Genomic DNA, 17153 nt, shown 5'->3' with positions numbered 1-17153 from the left:
CAATGTTACCTTCAGTCTGGTAACCTTTATTCAAGAATATAAGAACTTCTTCAAAGTTAAAAATATATTTCTAAGGTTACAAATTATTTGCAGTGGCTTGATTAATGCTGCAGGTATCAACGTAATCTATACTAAAATACTCAGAGACCCCCCTCAACTTTTCACGCAATATTTTTGGAAGTGTATGGCTGTGAGGCACCCCCCCCCCTAGCTCCTTCAGGCCATATGATCTCCAAAAATACCCTGGCATAGATAGGGTTGAATCCATCAGAATTGTATATCTTTTGGGTTTTTTATTAGCTAGTGTCTTATGAACCAATTTGAATTCATATATGTGTGGATAAACGTTCATGATCAATTGTTCTGTTGAAATAACAATTAAATAATTCTTTTACATTACATTTGTGCATTCAAGCCATCATGAATATTATGCAATACAGAATGATGTCATTATCATTTGTATTTTTTTTTTTTTTTTTAGTGTTTCTTTGTATTTCTATGAAATTGGTTTTCCTTGCATCTGGCTGAACATTAAAAAATCAATCAATAACATTGTTATTTATTATGTATTCAGAGAGATGTACCTGAATTCAACCAGTGCCAGACCCAGCTGAAAGCTCTCTACAGTGAAGGGATTCCAGGCAACATCCATGAGTTCCAGGCGTACCGTATACTGTATTACATCAGTATGGAGAATACTATGGGTATCCTTTATGATAATGACAATGCCTGAGAATAAATGTATTTTGATTATTGTCTAGTTTACATATCTAAATTTTGACACATCACTGAGATAATTCCTTGTAACTTTTGAAGGTTTCCTTGATAATTCCTAGTGTATTCAGCAGAGGCAGGTTTCTCCTCTTCCTACTCTTTCTCTTACTTTAAGTTCCACTTTCATTTTTCGATTTTCTCGTTATTTTCCACCATATCCTTCTTGTCTCCTTTCTCTTCGTCATCTTTCTAATCTTCCGTCTTAGCCTAAGTATTGTCTTCCACTATGTAATATATACACAACAAAAAAAGTAAGTCCCCCCTAAATCGAATTGCTGTAACTTTTGAACCGAATTATTTTGAGATATGATAATTCATGGGTGGTTTTCTATACTCATTAGGCAACTCCTGGGGGAAAATGAGATTGATCAGTTGAGTCATGCATGAGTAATTAAAGATTGAATTTAAAATGACCATTTTGGAAAGTCACAAGAGTCGTTTTTCAGATTGTGCAAATACAAAGTTGGGCAAAAATTGTTTTTAGGTGAATTTTATGGTGTTATGCTGTTTTACTATCCATCATTTAACCACTTCAGACCAAATTTTGATATCGTATGTTCATGGTTGAGTGAGAACGATGTATTGCAAGGGCCGCGGAAGCGGGAAGGGGGGGGGGGCACTGGGGGCTTCAGCTTCCACTTTTTTCCATAAGCAAATACAAAAATGTAATACGATTGTGATTTTTGGCATGGTCAGCCCCCCCCCCACTTTGAAAACTGCTCTGCAGCCCCTATATTGTGACGTATCATCATAGGTTTTTTGGTATTATCTTCTACAACTTGTTAGATCATGTTAAAATTTTGAAATGTTGATGGCTCCCCCGATTATAGGCCCCTCCCCCATTTAAAATTCTGGATCTACCACTGATCTGTCCATACATTCAACTGATCCTGAGAAATTGTTAGGAAAAGAATACATTTATGCAGTATAAAGAGTATTCATTCCTAAGTTTTTGAATGTGCTCGCTCAACCATGAAAATGGTTAAAGTTTGGAAAGTGTTTGGTGATAGAAATGATGGATGATAAAATCAACAGCAATTAAAGACATATTTGAAACCAAATTTGCCCCCAATACTCACTTTATTACCCTTTGAAATGAGTCTGTGACATTGAAAATACCAATTTCCCACTTTTATGCGTGCTCACTCATCCATGAATGAACAAATTGATTTCATTTTTGCACAGAATTCTGCCCATAGGTTGATAAACATTACTGCCAAAATGACATTGCTAACGACAGCCTTGAAAAAAAGTTCCACCATATTGAATAAGGGGTTACGTATGCTTAAACATATGCAGCCATAATGTACACAAGTCTATGGAGAGGAAGTCAAAATTTTAACAAATATGAAATGAGGGTTTGTTTCATGGACGGTTTTTGTTACTTCTGCCAACAGTAATTTCATGAAACTTTGCACAAGGCTTCAGGGTAACACTATCCAAAAGGTGCGCACACCAAAATAACCATTCGATACGGTACAGAGTGGGGCCAAGGCCTTGAACTTTCTTCTCATTTGCATAATTTTCGAATATTGTGTGCTCACTGATGCATTAAACATCGGGATTTTCATAAAAATCAAATCTAATGAACTGTGCAAGGAGTTTTGTGACAGATATCCATAGTAACAAATTGCATTTTTTCCGATAACGTAAAAAAAAGGTAATCGCATTCCACATGTTCATTCAAGCGTAAATGTTTAATTTGACACCTTTGAATCATTGAAGCATGTTAATTGGTCATGAACATAACGAAAAAGTTGAGAAAAGATCATTTTCAATTACCAAACTTAAGCAATACTTGCCTACGATATTTAAAAATCGCATTTTTTGTTTCCAATAAATGTTTATTGAACCGTGAAACGATGAAAATTGTTTAAGATAGTCTTCACCAAAATAACTGTCATCATATTCTAGCATTTCTATTGATAGAAATGCGTAAAAATCCAATTATAGCAAATTTGGACTTGAGTTTATTCAACCGTGAAATTTAGCTAAAAAAGTTGTATCGTCTTTTAGAAAGTACCTTTTACAAGCCTTCTGACTATTTTTCATGATGAGAATGTGGAATTAGTTCCAATAAAATGGAATCAAAGTCATGATATTTTGCTTGTGACTTTTGAAAAGTGACATTTTTGCCTTTTGACGGTGCTCACTGAAGCATGACGTAAGATACGTCCACAACATTTACTCAGAGGGTAGCTTATAAAATTACCTACACGCTCATGTAAAAATATATCACAAACTCGCATTGGTTCGGAAATCATTGATGTTTGTTTAGGGGGGGACTTACTTTTTTTGTTGTGTATATTTCTCTCTCCTCCCTCGCTCCTCCCTTCCCTGCTCCTCCCTCCTGCTTCTCCACCCTCCTCCTCCTTCGCTGTCCTCTTCCTCCCTCCTGCTCTCCTTTCATTTTCTCTTGTGAACTTTCTCGACCACCATTCCCTTCTGTTTCCCCCCACCTGCCACCTCCCGATCCTTGCCATGTTTGATTTGCTCTCTTCAACTTACAGTCCTTAGAATACTACCTGCTCTTTTCTGATTTCTAATAATAGTTCTTATAAATGAATGTATTGCATCATGCCTATTCTACCCAATCAAATAAGGCAAAAGTTTGAGGAACCAGAGGCCTCGTCTCTTGTCTGGAATCAAATTGGGCGCCTTTTACTTTCCATTCTTCCCTTTCCTGCATGTTCAATACTATTGGTGATCTGGTAAGCTGTGTGCAAAGTCCACCATTGTATATGTTGAATTAACGTAGTAATCAAAATGTTAACACGATTCCATAATTTGTTTTCCTTAATTCCTTCCCCTCTACCAGAAATGAACACTGCCCTCGCGACCCTCAAACCTGAATCCCGACAGGATCCCCTGGTAAAGCACGCCCTGGAGCTACGCTCCGCCTGGGCCATGTCAGACTATCATAAGTTTTTCAAGTTATATCGTACTGCCCCACGCATGGGGTCTTATGTCATTGATATGTTTATAGCACGCGAGCGGAAGGCGGCAATCAAGACCATTGTCAAATCGTACGTATGCCTCTCCTTTATTATCTTTTTTAAGAAGAATAATAGTGTACTATTGAAATACTGCCCATTCTTAAATGTTAAAGCTTTACAGGTTGTAGATGATTGGGGGAAATTTCTGTTATCAAAATATATCAAATAGTGAATTATTTAAAGAAATATTTTTAAAAAGCTCTAATCATTCACAGATGATTTATAGAATCATCCAAGTACATACTCCTGTTTACAAAACTTTATTTCTCAAAGTGTATTGCCATCTACTTACCTTGTGTATATATTTCTAAATTTAGTAATAAAATTTTATTATTGACTATTATTTGTGCTATTAACTGAATATTTGAATTTTATAGTTTTGGTAAGTATCAATCCATATGTTTTTATTTTGTTGTATATTTAAGAGCATCAATATCTTAAGCTCTCATGTTTAAGAAGCGATGAATGTCTTGAATTATTTACAGATATTTAAGATTACTTAGTTTATCATTAAGCCTAAAATTTTGTTTATCTGATGATTTTGTAAACCTACAGAACAAGGTAAGTGTTTTTAGAGTTAGTTGTGTTAGGTATGTTAGTTATATTGTTAATGGATATTTAGATTGAAACAGATAAGGTTTGGGATAAATTTGTTCCCTCAAATCTTTACTTTGCATTAAGAGTTACCAATTTTCAATTTTACTACAAATGAGCACTTACAATTTCCAAGATCCATTGTTGACAGATTATTCTTAACATCAAAGTCAGCATTTATGATGAAACATATCTTTTAAGATACTGCAAAGGTAGGCATGTTTATGTGCAAACATTCACATCACTTGCTATTATGTAGCATTTTACATTGTTGAATCTAATCAAGAATTTTCCCCCTTTTTCTCCCTCTGCAAACCTGCCTCTCCTGTCTTGATGGTCCGGGTGCTAAATGTCTCTGTTGGATATGTCGGTGTAGGTTTCGGCCAATGGTGTCAGTAGAGTATGTGGCGAACAGTCTAGCTTTTGACAGCAACGAGGAATGCATTGAATTCCTCACCGAACTGGGCACTATAGTTTTGAATGCAGATAGGACTAAAGTGGACTGCAAACAGAGCACCACAGCCATGACCGCTGCTGCAGCTAGTTAGAAATACAGCATAGTGTGATAGAACACAAAATCCAAAGACTTTAACATTGATCTATCAAACCAAAAATTGAATTGAAGAAAAAGTTGTTGGTAGAGATGACTGGCCACTGACATCTTGATGTTTGGAGAACTTTTTGAGAGGAAACATCAGCCAATGGGCATTATATGTATCATAGCCATTCTATTACATTATGAAAAGATGTATCAGAAGTTGAATCACAGATGTTTAATCTCAAATGTCAGTAGTTAGCAGATTGTCTCAGTGGATAGGAAATGGGGATGGACCCTGTGCAAAACCCATGGGATTTACAGATTTCAGTAGTATATGGGTTGAAAAAAAGAAAACTAAATTGCTGAAATAAAAAGTGGCCACATGTCATGATTCCCCCTTATGCAAAGACATGATCAGTAGAACATTGTCCATACAATTTAGCAGATGATTTCTAACAATTTTAGAACTTTATTGTCATTTGGGATTCTGTTTGATGCTTCATGACATTTCCTAGTTTGGTAAGGACTAGGATACTTCCTTATTTCACTGATATAGTTCAATGCATAATCATTTGCTTATATATTTTATGAACTTTCCATACAATAGTATCGGATAGGATATGATCAAATGTTTGCCCTTTTTCAAGAAACAAGAGATCCATCACCTTCATTTGGTATGAAATGAAATCATATTTCCATTTATGCAGAAAAGAAATAAAGATAAAGATATTTATTGTAACATTTCTCTTTTCTCTTCCTTTTATCCTTTTGATATTTCATAGCGTATAAATGTTGTTCAATCTCCATGTAGATATATATCTGTTTTTTATCTATTTGTAATTTTTCCCCTGCTATACTGCACAAAATGTTGTATAAGAATATTAACTTCCAGGTCAATAATGCCGTTCAGGATTTTTTTCCACCCTTGTCAGTATTCAAAACTTTAAATAAGATGTTTAGGTAATACTACAAAATATCAGATGTTTATTACATGTTACTTAGTCCTGGAATTAATGTTGTGTACGTTTAGAGTTACATGTACACCTTCAAAATTTATGACTGTGGTCTTTTGCATTGTTTGTTTATTTCCAACAAGGAAACGGCCTGCCTTGTACTTTCATTTTCATTTTCGGGTTTAAAGATAACATATTCCATGTTTGATAAAAGCATGTCGTTCATTTCTTTTAAAGTCATTAAATATTTATAAGCTTAGCTCATTTACATTTTAATGCATGATTTAAGAAAAGACAAAGTTCTATTTACCTATACTCCATCATTATTTTTATATGTATACATTTATACCACTCCAATTAATTGTAATGAGAAATAAATATTAAAGTAAATTGATGCAATTATTAAAATTCCAATTTCTTAATGTAATTTAAACTTAGGACTGGTAAGTATTGCCATAACTGTTTTAAGGGAAAAGAACAGCAACAAAATAATACATCAAACATGCATTACAATCAACCGATTCACCAGATGATAGAAATCTATATGTTACAGGTGAGTATGAGTATGTAGTAATGTGCACTCTTAGTGCCCTTGAGTATAGCTTACTTTTCTTATATCTCACATGGAATATGTATGTTAAAACAATTATCAAATGAAAAATAAAAAAGGCCACGGAAGGCTCGCTGTTTATTCTGAAGTCTGGAATGAGATCTCTTGTAACCCACTTTCATAAATTTTGAATGGTAATTTTAGTAGAGTAATTTTGAACCTGTATACAAACATTACTTCATTAGTATCCCTCTTAGTGAATGCACTGTTATCTATGAATGCTAGGATATTAGTTTTTATTCAGGATGAAACCTTGACAGGGTAATGTTAATCATTTTCAAATCCCATACAAAAGTGATTTTTCAACTACTTAGCGTAGTCGAGCCTAAGAAAAGGCATAGAAGCAAATTTCAATTCAACATCTCAAAATTGCTCTTTCATCTGATATGATCTCAATAATTGAAAGCAAAAATAGAATTATTTGCTGTCACTAATTGAGGACTCAAATAACATAAAAAAATTGACAATCTTTGAAAAGTTTGATCATTTTTTGAGGAAATAAAGATAGAATTCAAACATTTGGCATTTATGTGAGAAGGATAAATACACTATTTCTTCTTTTCTTAGTCGTAGCACAGAAATTTGATATCTTTAACATTATGATGTCAAAGTCGTCATGTCCGTGTAAGATCTTTTTGAAATGTAAATTTTTTCAGAATCACTGTTCATCAATTTTCATATGAATTAACCGGGCGTAAACATTGTGTGCCAAATTTATGGTGTTTGTAAATCCTTGACATTACCTTGTCATTATAGAATTAACAAGGTTGCATATTAAGGTTTCTTTGCAAGTAGGGTATTTCTGTTGTGAGGTAGAATTATGATTTCCTTAAGATGTACCTACTAATCAACATAGAAAAGATACTCTAAAACTCTGGCTATGATATCTAGTAGATTATGTATCATCATTGTGAAATCATTGCATAGTCCATATACATGCCTCTCATTACGCATCATGACAAGGTATAATTGGTTTTTGCACCTGGACTAGTTAGTAGAGAAGTGATGTCGTAAGGGTCCCTTCGTTTGATATTATAGCAGCCTGCCTCCAGATGTTTTGACCTCTTTTACGTACAACACTGTCCAAAGATAAATTATGCAAAATTATTCAGCCATTTCAATTATCAGGTCACATGGATATTAGAGCTTACTGGGAAAATTAATTTGCACAAAATCATTGCCTAGCGCTAGGGTCCCGTGCATTTTATTAAATACTTCACTTGTGGAAAACACTTCACAAAAGGTTACAGAAAACGTCTAACCTTTCTCTTCCATGAAATCCTTCCCCAGTTTGAAATGACCAGCGTTCAATTGGAAGCATGTAGTGGGCGATGCATTGACTTGATATACTAGGTGCTATCATTTATATATTATTAATAATGTACAATTTCATATGCACAAACTTTGTGATCATTAGTGTATATATGTGCTGTCCATCATGTAATATTTCTGGATGGGTTTGTGTTGGAATCGGGTTTGGTAGAGCATGGGTACTTGTGAGGGGTTCCGTACTTTGAGACTTCTGATGTAAATTGGTTTAACAACTTTTGGGTTGGACATTCTCCATTGGATCAAGGATCCTGCATTTGATGCGATGCTTTGTTTGCCGACATCCTAACTAGGGATAATGACCAAGTTCTTGCTCGTCCATTGGATCAAGGATCCTGCATTTGATGCGATGCTTTGTTTGCTGACATCCTAACTGGACTGGAGGGATAATGACCAAGTATTACACGGCTTCACTCCTGCATGTTGTAATTGGAATTGACTGTGATGTGCATGTGCCAATGATGTCATCTGAGACCTTGTAGGATGTTTGTGAAGGAGAAGAGAAGATGTATGGTGGAATAGAATCTGTTCCATTTGTAAGTGATGTAACAGTGTTCTCCAAGCCTGCCAAAAGATGCACTCGGCTGGGGGTGTAAACTTGAGATTCCGTATGAAAGCAGCATCTGTAAGATGTCATCATGCCCTTTTTCCTGGACGAAGCATCACCTATGGAGAGATTTCTTGATGGAAGTGCTTGCTATTCCTTTTAATGGGTGGTCCCTGTACTGATGTTACTATTGTATCCGGGCAACGTCAATGACCATGTTCATAACTTTTGTGTATCAATATGAAGCATGTGAAAGACTCTTGTTCAAAACCTATCTACCGTGTCTGGAACCTGGTTTCATTCGTCTACTGCCATACCATTTCCGTACCTTGATTGAAAGTTTGTTACACGATGTTGATGATATACCAATGTGCACCCACCACCCATATATCGGTTCTAGTCTTGCCCTTCTTCATCAAATCTTCAGAAATATTCTAAAAGTAACCATGAAAGTTTTACCAAGTTATTTTTGCTATGTGACTTTGATGTTCACCTGCTCCAGTCTCATCCTTCTTCTTGATGAAATCTCCTGAAATATTCTGAAAGTAATCATGACAGGTCCTACCAAATAACGAATTTTGACAATTCTCCACTGTCCTTCCTCCTTACCGGTCCTGATCCAATCTGTCACTCACCAGTTCCTGAGCAGACCTGACATGATGAGGTAGAGCTTCCCATTCCTTCCATTCTGTTTTGGCGATGTCGGCACCATGTCTTGCCTTATGATTCCACCTAGAGGTTCACAACCCTAAGAACTCTGACCACTTTCTTTAAGCTCCTTCCATCATATGCCACACCTTTTTCTTGATGCCTGGTTGATTCTGCACCTCATCTTCCAAAGGATCCAGAGTTCCAGCACCTCTTATCACCCTTCGTCTTGTGTGCATTAACCACTTGGTACAGTTCGCCCAAAGTCACAGTCAAGATCTGTATCATAGCTGGGTGATGTGCACAAACTGTGCCCATCCAGAATCTAGAAGACATCCTATCATCCGTGAATGCATCGATCCCTAGACATCTACCATGGTTTTACCTTGTGCTGTGGGCTTCCATAGTTCTGGACATCCATAATAAAGAAGTCTCTCCTTTAGCTTGAGCTTAATCTAGAACCCTTTTTACCTGCATCATCTACTTTTAGCATTGAAGAGAAAGACAATTATTTACTATGGAGAATAGGAGGGAGTTCCCTTCAACTGCACTGAACTGTTCTATTTATAGTGTATGTAGCAGCAAGCTAAAATGAGTCTATTCACAAAGATACAAGATGTAATGGACAAGGAGGCTAATGAACTGAACTTTGATTTTTCTTTCATATCATCAAATTGCCCTAGAACTACAAGACTAATGTCTTTACTGACGAGTCAACTCTATAATCAACCATTCAACAACCTAGTGACAGATTGCCTGTTCCCTACACCTGAGATTGAAAGCACCATGAAGATCGAAGATCAGCAGAAGTGTGGCCTTTGACAGGACATAACTAATCACTGTGGATGTTCATACAAGGAATGACACCGTTTCACAATTTTGCATGCATTGAGTTTCAGCTTTCTTTTTTCGGTATGAAGAAGTAACCTGGTAAGTGTTTGTCCTGTTGCAGAGAAGTTTTGCTTTGTTGCTCCCGATCCTTTCCCCTGGAATTATATCCTGAACATCTTGCAAATATGAAGACATCTGTGACATCTAACGTGAAGTAGAGATCCTATCTTGAAGTGATATTTGGTTGTAGCTGATCAGCAGTTCTGAGGAAGCTATTTTCAAGCTGAATTTCCTTTGACTTTCCATGTTGCAGTATTATCAGATATGCTGGGTGTGGTACTTGTGGGATATGTATAGGTAGAAGTGCATTTGATGCTTTATAGGTAAATGTGTTTTTAATATACTCTTTGCACATTGTCTTATTTAAAATTCTTCCATTTTGTTAGCCTGTAGCAGTCCCTTTTTTAAATTTGATTTTGTGAATTTATTTTGATAGAATTCCTATAGATGACCCCCTACTTCAGGAAATTGTAACTAGCACATAGTAAATATTATGGTTACTCTTAGGCTTAGAATATTCCATCTTTGATTTAAACTTACATCATATTATATTCAGTACTTAAAGATAGAAACTTTGGTAAGATTCAGTCTGTAGGATGTAGACAATAAAAAGGAATATATGCATAAGCAGGTTAAGAATACAGGAAAGGATCTTTTCAAGACAATCTCTACCTGTGCCATGTAGAACCTCCAGACATCATTCTTGCTTGATGACATCATTGGTCCTTGAAGACAGAAGTCATCCCTGGATCTCCTCATCACAGGCCAAGTTCAGATTGCAAGTACTGCAGATTCTTCCATCATATCTTATCCACTCCTTGGTTGTTTGTTTTCTTCTCTCTTTTTTTCAGCCTTGCTAGTTTATGATGGCCACTAACCCATAAATATAATGAAATATACATGGCAAGCAGATTAATATTATCTGTTGCCTTTCTTGGACAGGGGTGTAAGTGGTCATTCTAAGCATGCTTGACTTTATTCTTTTTTTTATCATGAATTATGTTGAGGCGAAATTGCAGCGACAATTATATTTATTTCATAACAAGGTCAAATTGTATCCCATATTGTTAGGCCGTCTAAACCTGTTACAAATAGCAATCTGAAGAAGAAGTAGAAAATTCTATGGAAAATTGAATCTATTGTCATTCCCAAACAAGAATATTTTGGCCATATAATCTGATTTTTTTAGGGGGGAGGTATATCTTATATATGGTAAATAAATTGGTTATGTTAGTAGCTTCAGAAACGAATTCTACCATGTGATGATCTATGTGCTACTTCATGGTCATGTATTGAAATAAGCCATACAAATTCCCTTCCTGTAAAAACCTTACTTTCCACTTTGGAAATTTGGTTATTTTTGTAGGATGTTAATAATTTAAGAGCTCATTTCATTTTGGAGACTATGTTCTTACCAGTATTTGGCTTTTGGGTTGATGATCGTTTGAAAAAAAAGCTGTGAAAAGAGAGAGAACAAAAAAACGTGAGCAAAATGAGAAAAGATCACACCAAAATGAGTTAGAGTGGCAATTGGCTCCATTTTGAGAGGATCATGAATTCCCTTTGAAGAGTCGCTTATTTGATTCTGTTATTATTTTACCTGAAAAGAAATGGTAATTCCATCGTATAGCTGGGTATATCTTTGCGGCTTTGTTAGTCTTAGCTGTAATTATTAGTGTATGCGAGTTTGTCTATATTATGTAAATACCTGTACATTGAAAGTGTATGTTCATTGAATGCAGCATAATTAATTACTTATTACAGATGTTTTCCCCTTTTCTAATAAAATATCAAGAAAAATTTATTTCATCTCTAGTCCAGCCTTTGATTTAAATTTTCTATCTAATCTATCTAATTTTGAGCAATCTCTTTGTCATTAACATGTTGCACCATGGTAGTCAAGAGTAGACCTATGTATATGTGATGAATATGAGGTGGAGGTGATGAGTGATGGAGAAAGGGAGGGCGTGAGGTAGGCAGATGGCAAGCAAATGGGGGGGGGGGTAGATCAGGAGAGGAGAGGGAGGGAGATTGGTAAATCTGCTGATGGTTGATAGTGAATGGATATTGGAAATAAGACTTTACAGAGTACAAGATCAGGTGAATTGGGGGGAGTCTTGGAAAGATGCAGAGATAGAGAAGGATACTGGAATGTGCATGATCATGTAACTCCCAAAAGTGGGCAAGTAGCGGAATGAAAATCCACGACGAGGGCATTTAAGCGAAAGGTCGACGATTATTTGTCAACATGGAGTAGTGCTGGGTGGATAAAAGTGTGTAAATAAATGGGCCTTAGTCGAACAATCTTATCCTTTTTGTTCTTGTTGTTCTTCATTTTCTTCAATTTCTTCTTCCCTTTTTCTTCTTTCGCTTCCTATTAACTCTCGTTCTTCTGCTCCTGCTGCTCTTTCACTTTCTTCTTCATTTTATCATATTAGTATCATGCATATAAAGGTTAACTGCGGGTCCTGAAATAATTTCACTATTCAAAGTAGAGGGCACTGTCATGATCGATACCTCGTACACGGACTATAAGAATTTCATGTTTCCCCACCTTAAGTAATGACTCAATATATCTTCATTCTTAATAGGGTGAAACATATCACAACTTTACATCCAAGTTTGAAAATAGCCTTTTCACCTCATTTTTGCAAATTTTTATACCCTTTTTACCATCATTATTATCATAATAACAATTCTTTCATCTTTTTTCCCTCTTCTTTCTGAATTGCCAAAGGTCAAACAAAACATTCTCTATTCACAAATGAGAATTAGTCTGTACAACCTTCCCATTCATATTTCATATCCGATTTTGTTTCTTTTTTTCCTGTTCAAATCATTTTTAGAGGGGGGGGGGCGCCGCGGCAGGGCGGGATGTACTTGGCCTTTAAAGCATAAACACCCCATACGTTCATGCATAAACAAAAACACGTTTAAATCAGTATTAATGTTCATTAAAAATGTATGCTTTTAAAGCATGTGTGGTTTTATTGAGAACTAAAGTCCACGCAAAATATTTGTAAAAATAATTAAAAACTTCCTAAATTTAGTGTAAATCTGACCAAGGACGTTTTTATGTTGATCCAGGATGTTGATAAGGGCACAGAGCAGAATTATTTTCCCAGCTTATTAAACATGAATTCAAATGATTAAAATAATGACTCTGAATCATCAAATATTTCATTAGCGTATAGTCCTATGATTCTGGCAATTTTCCAAGGGCCACTAGGGTCATATCAATTAGATTACGTCATCTTCCTATGAATGAGTTTGTTTAAGAATGTTTATATGTATACACATCCCATACATCCTGCTAGGTGATTGTTAATCTCTATTTTATGATACTTTGTTAGAGGGTTATTCTCCAATGAAGAGGTTAATGATTTTTCGGCAAACTACATTCAATATATACATTAGCTCAAATTGCAATGCTCAACCCGTTTTATTTGGTTTATTATTGATTTTGTCTAATCTCGAGTTGGACTAAGATATACATGGTCTAATACCCACTACGTCCAATGCCATTTCGCCCAATGCCCATGGCGTCTAATGCTGTTTAGTCAAATTCAATAGCCATTCGTCCATTAGCTAGTCATATTAGTCTATATAAGAGCCATATTTTCGTCTAAATGCTATTTTTTTTAAACGCACTTCAATAACCAGTTTGTCTAACTTCATTCCAGTTGGTCTAATTGCCATTTTTGTCCAATTGACAGTTGGTCCAGTACCCACTTAGTCCCAGTGACAGTTCGTCCGGTTCTCACTTGGTCTAATATGGGGGTATGCTAATCCAGGGGGTGATAGCGGTCCCCCTCCAGAGCCATTTCGTCTAATATATAGCTACTTCTTACAAAGTCAATAGCCATTTCGTCCAATTAATAACCAGTTCGTCTAAACTCATTGCTATATGGTCATTTTTTGGTTTGTTCCAATAACCACTTGTTCCAGTTGTCATTTTTCTCCAATGCCCACTTGGTCTAATTGACAGTTCGTCCACTATCGATCACATGGTCTAATTACTATTTCGTCTACTCATTATTTCGTCTAGTATGGTCCAGTATATGGTCCATATACAATTTGGTCTAATTGGACCCAATGTTAATTCGGCGAAATGAATGAAAATAACTTAATGGATGTACTGGTCATTGGACGAAATGGTCCTAGACGAACTGGCGATTAGACGGAGTGATGATTGAACCAAAGGTTGTTAGACGAAATGTTGATGGACCCATTCACGCGGCCCCTGGATCGATCAGCGCCCGGTGGATACTGGCCGAACTGTCAATATTGGACCAAGTGTGTATTGAAACAAAACGGCAAATTGACCAGCTGGAAGGAGTGTCTATCAAACGAAGTGGCATTCAGACGAAATGGCTCTGAGAGAAAGTTGCTATTATACGAAATTGCTCTTAGACGAAGTGGCTCTTAGAGAAACTGGCTATCGGAGGAAATTGCTATTGAACAAAATGGTTTTGGACCAAGCGGCATTAGACGACATTGTCCTTGGACGAAATGGCATTGGACGTAGTGGCAAATCACCCCACCCACCCACCCATACACACAGATATATACTATCCCTGACTTTGTCTCTAACTCATTACCATTATCTTTACTCCATTACTGAATAACCGTCAAATCTGTTTTTTACGTTGTTACCAAAATATGCAAATACATCACGTTAAAACTGCATATTTTTGTAACAAAAAATCCTGTCAGGCATGGCACTATCGGCACATTTTGGTAACATTTTCTTTAACCAATGTGTGCAGTTACCAACATATGCCGTAACTATGAGTTACCATGAAGTTACCAAAATGTCCCGTAACAGGGCACGTTTAGGATAGTATATGTGATATTCTATTTTGATGCTTTGTAATTTAAATCTCAAGCTCTGTAGAAGAACTGTTAAACGGTCGAAAGCTTGGAAATAAATGCAGAGAAAAGTAGGAGTACAATGAATTGGAGGTTCATAATAAAGTGCTCCGAAAGCTAAGTTTGAATTTGAAAATTTTCTAATGGTTATCCACATTCCCTCGTATATTGACTGACCTTTAAATGGGTTGGAATTGAAATTTCACCCTTTTGCACCCTTTACTTTGTTAAATGTTGAAAATTAATTAATTAATGTTGAAAATTAATTCTCTCTTTTGAAAATAGGAAATTTCACTCTCGTTCGCTACATGCACTCACACTTACATTATGTAACCGAAACCCACGGAGAGGGTATACCAACATTGACGGGGAAGGTTGACTGTGCAAAAATCCACAATTAGATGGTCATTTTTACGTTTTTGTACACGGTTTGCAAAAAAAAGACGTGAAGCCCACCCCCCCCCCCCATTTCCGCGGCCCCTGACAGACTCTCTTCCTGATTGCAAATGCTTGTCGATCTAGTAAAACTGAATCGAAGACCCAAGCCAAGTTCTTGCAGTTTGTTGGAATGTAGTCATTTTACTTCCTGGGGAGCGTTTCATGAAAGGATTTTATCCGGTAAGTCCTGTTTTATCCGACAGTTACCATAGTAACAGTGCCTCTCAGCCAATCAGAATCAGGGAAAGTTGTCAGGTCCGACAACTTGTCGGACAAAAATGTTGATGAAACGCCCCCTGGTGTTTTCTTCATTTTTTTGCATGTATTTTCCAATTTATTCCATAATCGTAAAATATATAGAATCAAGAAAATTGCACAACAGAACGGCTATGGCGATTAGTCATATAAGCTCATGTAAAAATCGTACCCCTTAGAACTGAATTTAATCTAACGTCATTTCCTTAATTATTGGATTCAACTTCAAATGTTTCATAATCAAATAAAAGCTTTCACAAGAGAACAATGAGGATATTCTAACTGCCCCTTTAACACACCATTTGATCTCTTATACGTATAGGAGGAAACATTTAAAACCATCTCTCCGGATGTGATAATAGAACTACAGGAGTCTAAGTCCAAAATACAATATCCGGTTAAAGGAAAGGAGGAAAAAAATTAACGTATTCAGCTATTGCTTCGGATAAATAGGTCTATATATCACAATGCAGTTGTAATTATTCTAGTAAGAATAATGTTCCTCCGTGAGTTATAGTAAGTAGGTACTACTACCACATACTTTCCTCACACTTAAGTTTTCATAGGACATTGTGAAAAGTTTAAGTCCGTAATTCTACCACCGTGTCGACATGGTCGATTAACAACTTTTTAATTAACATAGGCCTTTCTCGACTGCCCTAATCTGTTTTGAGGGCTAACGGCATGTTGCATAAAATGGCAATTAATGATAAGTTTGAATTTGATATAGCAACTATACAAAGAAGCAGGATCGAATGACCAATTAGTTGCGCTGAATATACCTTTGAAGCCAAGGTAGGTTTTGTTCATGCAGATCAAGATAATTATAGGTGGTATACATGTAATTACAAATTTGATGTTTCCGAGTCTGGCAACTTTCAAAACAACTTCCTTGAAATGAAAGAATAAAAAATCGTCTTCCGATTCTCCAGCCCCCAACACCCATTTCCCTCATCAGAGCGTTCATTGTTGCAAAAAGACACTGCATAAAAATATAGCAGCTTCATATCCACAAGTTATTTCAATATGTTGTAAAGGTTTATGAATAAAGCAAGGTAATTGATAGGCCTAAATACTATCCTAAATTTAATGATAACACATCGGTGATAAATTTTTCTACATAAGATAGAATAATGACTGTGTGATTGAGATTGAGCGGCATATTTTCGAGAATGGGCCCGCGGAGAGATTATAAAGCCAAAGGGCAAAGTCAGAAAAGTAAAACATCACTTTCAAATGTTAAGCTCAAGATATTTAGAGAGTGTGTATATAATTTAGGTCCTATGGTATTACGATTACTTCTTTTTCTTCGTCACGTTGGCTGGGAACCTGTAAGGGATTTTTATTTCTCGGGGAAGGGGAGGGGAGGGACACAGAGTATTTTGTGACGATCTGTCTTAATGCATGCCTCAACACGGGGGTGGGGGCGCCATCGCGAGAAAGGCATGCAGCCATATACCCATATGGTTTTTCAAGTAATAAGAAAAAATGGGAGGTGACAAGGAGAAGGAATGGGAGAAGAAAAGAGATTAGAAAATTGATAACTCGAAATGGCACATGTTGTGAACCGGGGTTGTGGAGTTACATATATATAATCATCTTATTTAATACGTCGCTCTAAAGTCGTGAGCACCCCCCCCCCCCCCCACACACACACACAAAATCCTGGTGCCGCTCGAGCGCGCTCTACTTAAAACATTATGTGGTT

The 17153-nt window shown here is 36.3% G+C and overlaps 1 protein-coding gene across 2 annotated transcripts in view; it reads left to right on the top strand.

Annotated features, from left to right (window-relative positions):
- LOC121422938 (leukocyte receptor cluster member 8 homolog) overlaps positions 1–5619 on the top strand; it is a 45701-nt gene extending 40082 nt beyond the window's left edge. For both annotated transcript variants that reach the window (XM_041618178.1, XM_041618177.1), the window contains 3 exons: positions 575–704; positions 3593–3800; positions 4741–5619. In XM_041618178.1, the coding sequence (XP_041474112.1) occupies positions 575–704; positions 3593–3800; positions 4741–4912 (510 nt within the window). In that variant the 3' untranslated portion in view covers positions 4913–5619. The remainder of the gene's footprint in view (positions 1–574; positions 705–3592; positions 3801–4740) is intronic.
- The last annotated feature ends 11534 nt before the right edge of the window (positions 5620–17153 follow it).

This window comes from Lytechinus variegatus, chromosome 10, assembly GCF_018143015.1.
Source record: "Lytechinus variegatus isolate NC3 chromosome 10, Lvar_3.0, whole genome shotgun sequence".
NCBI lineage: Eukaryota > Metazoa > Echinodermata > Echinoidea > Temnopleuroida > Toxopneustidae > Lytechinus > Lytechinus variegatus.
This window is presented reverse-complemented; position numbering and strand designations above follow the sequence as displayed.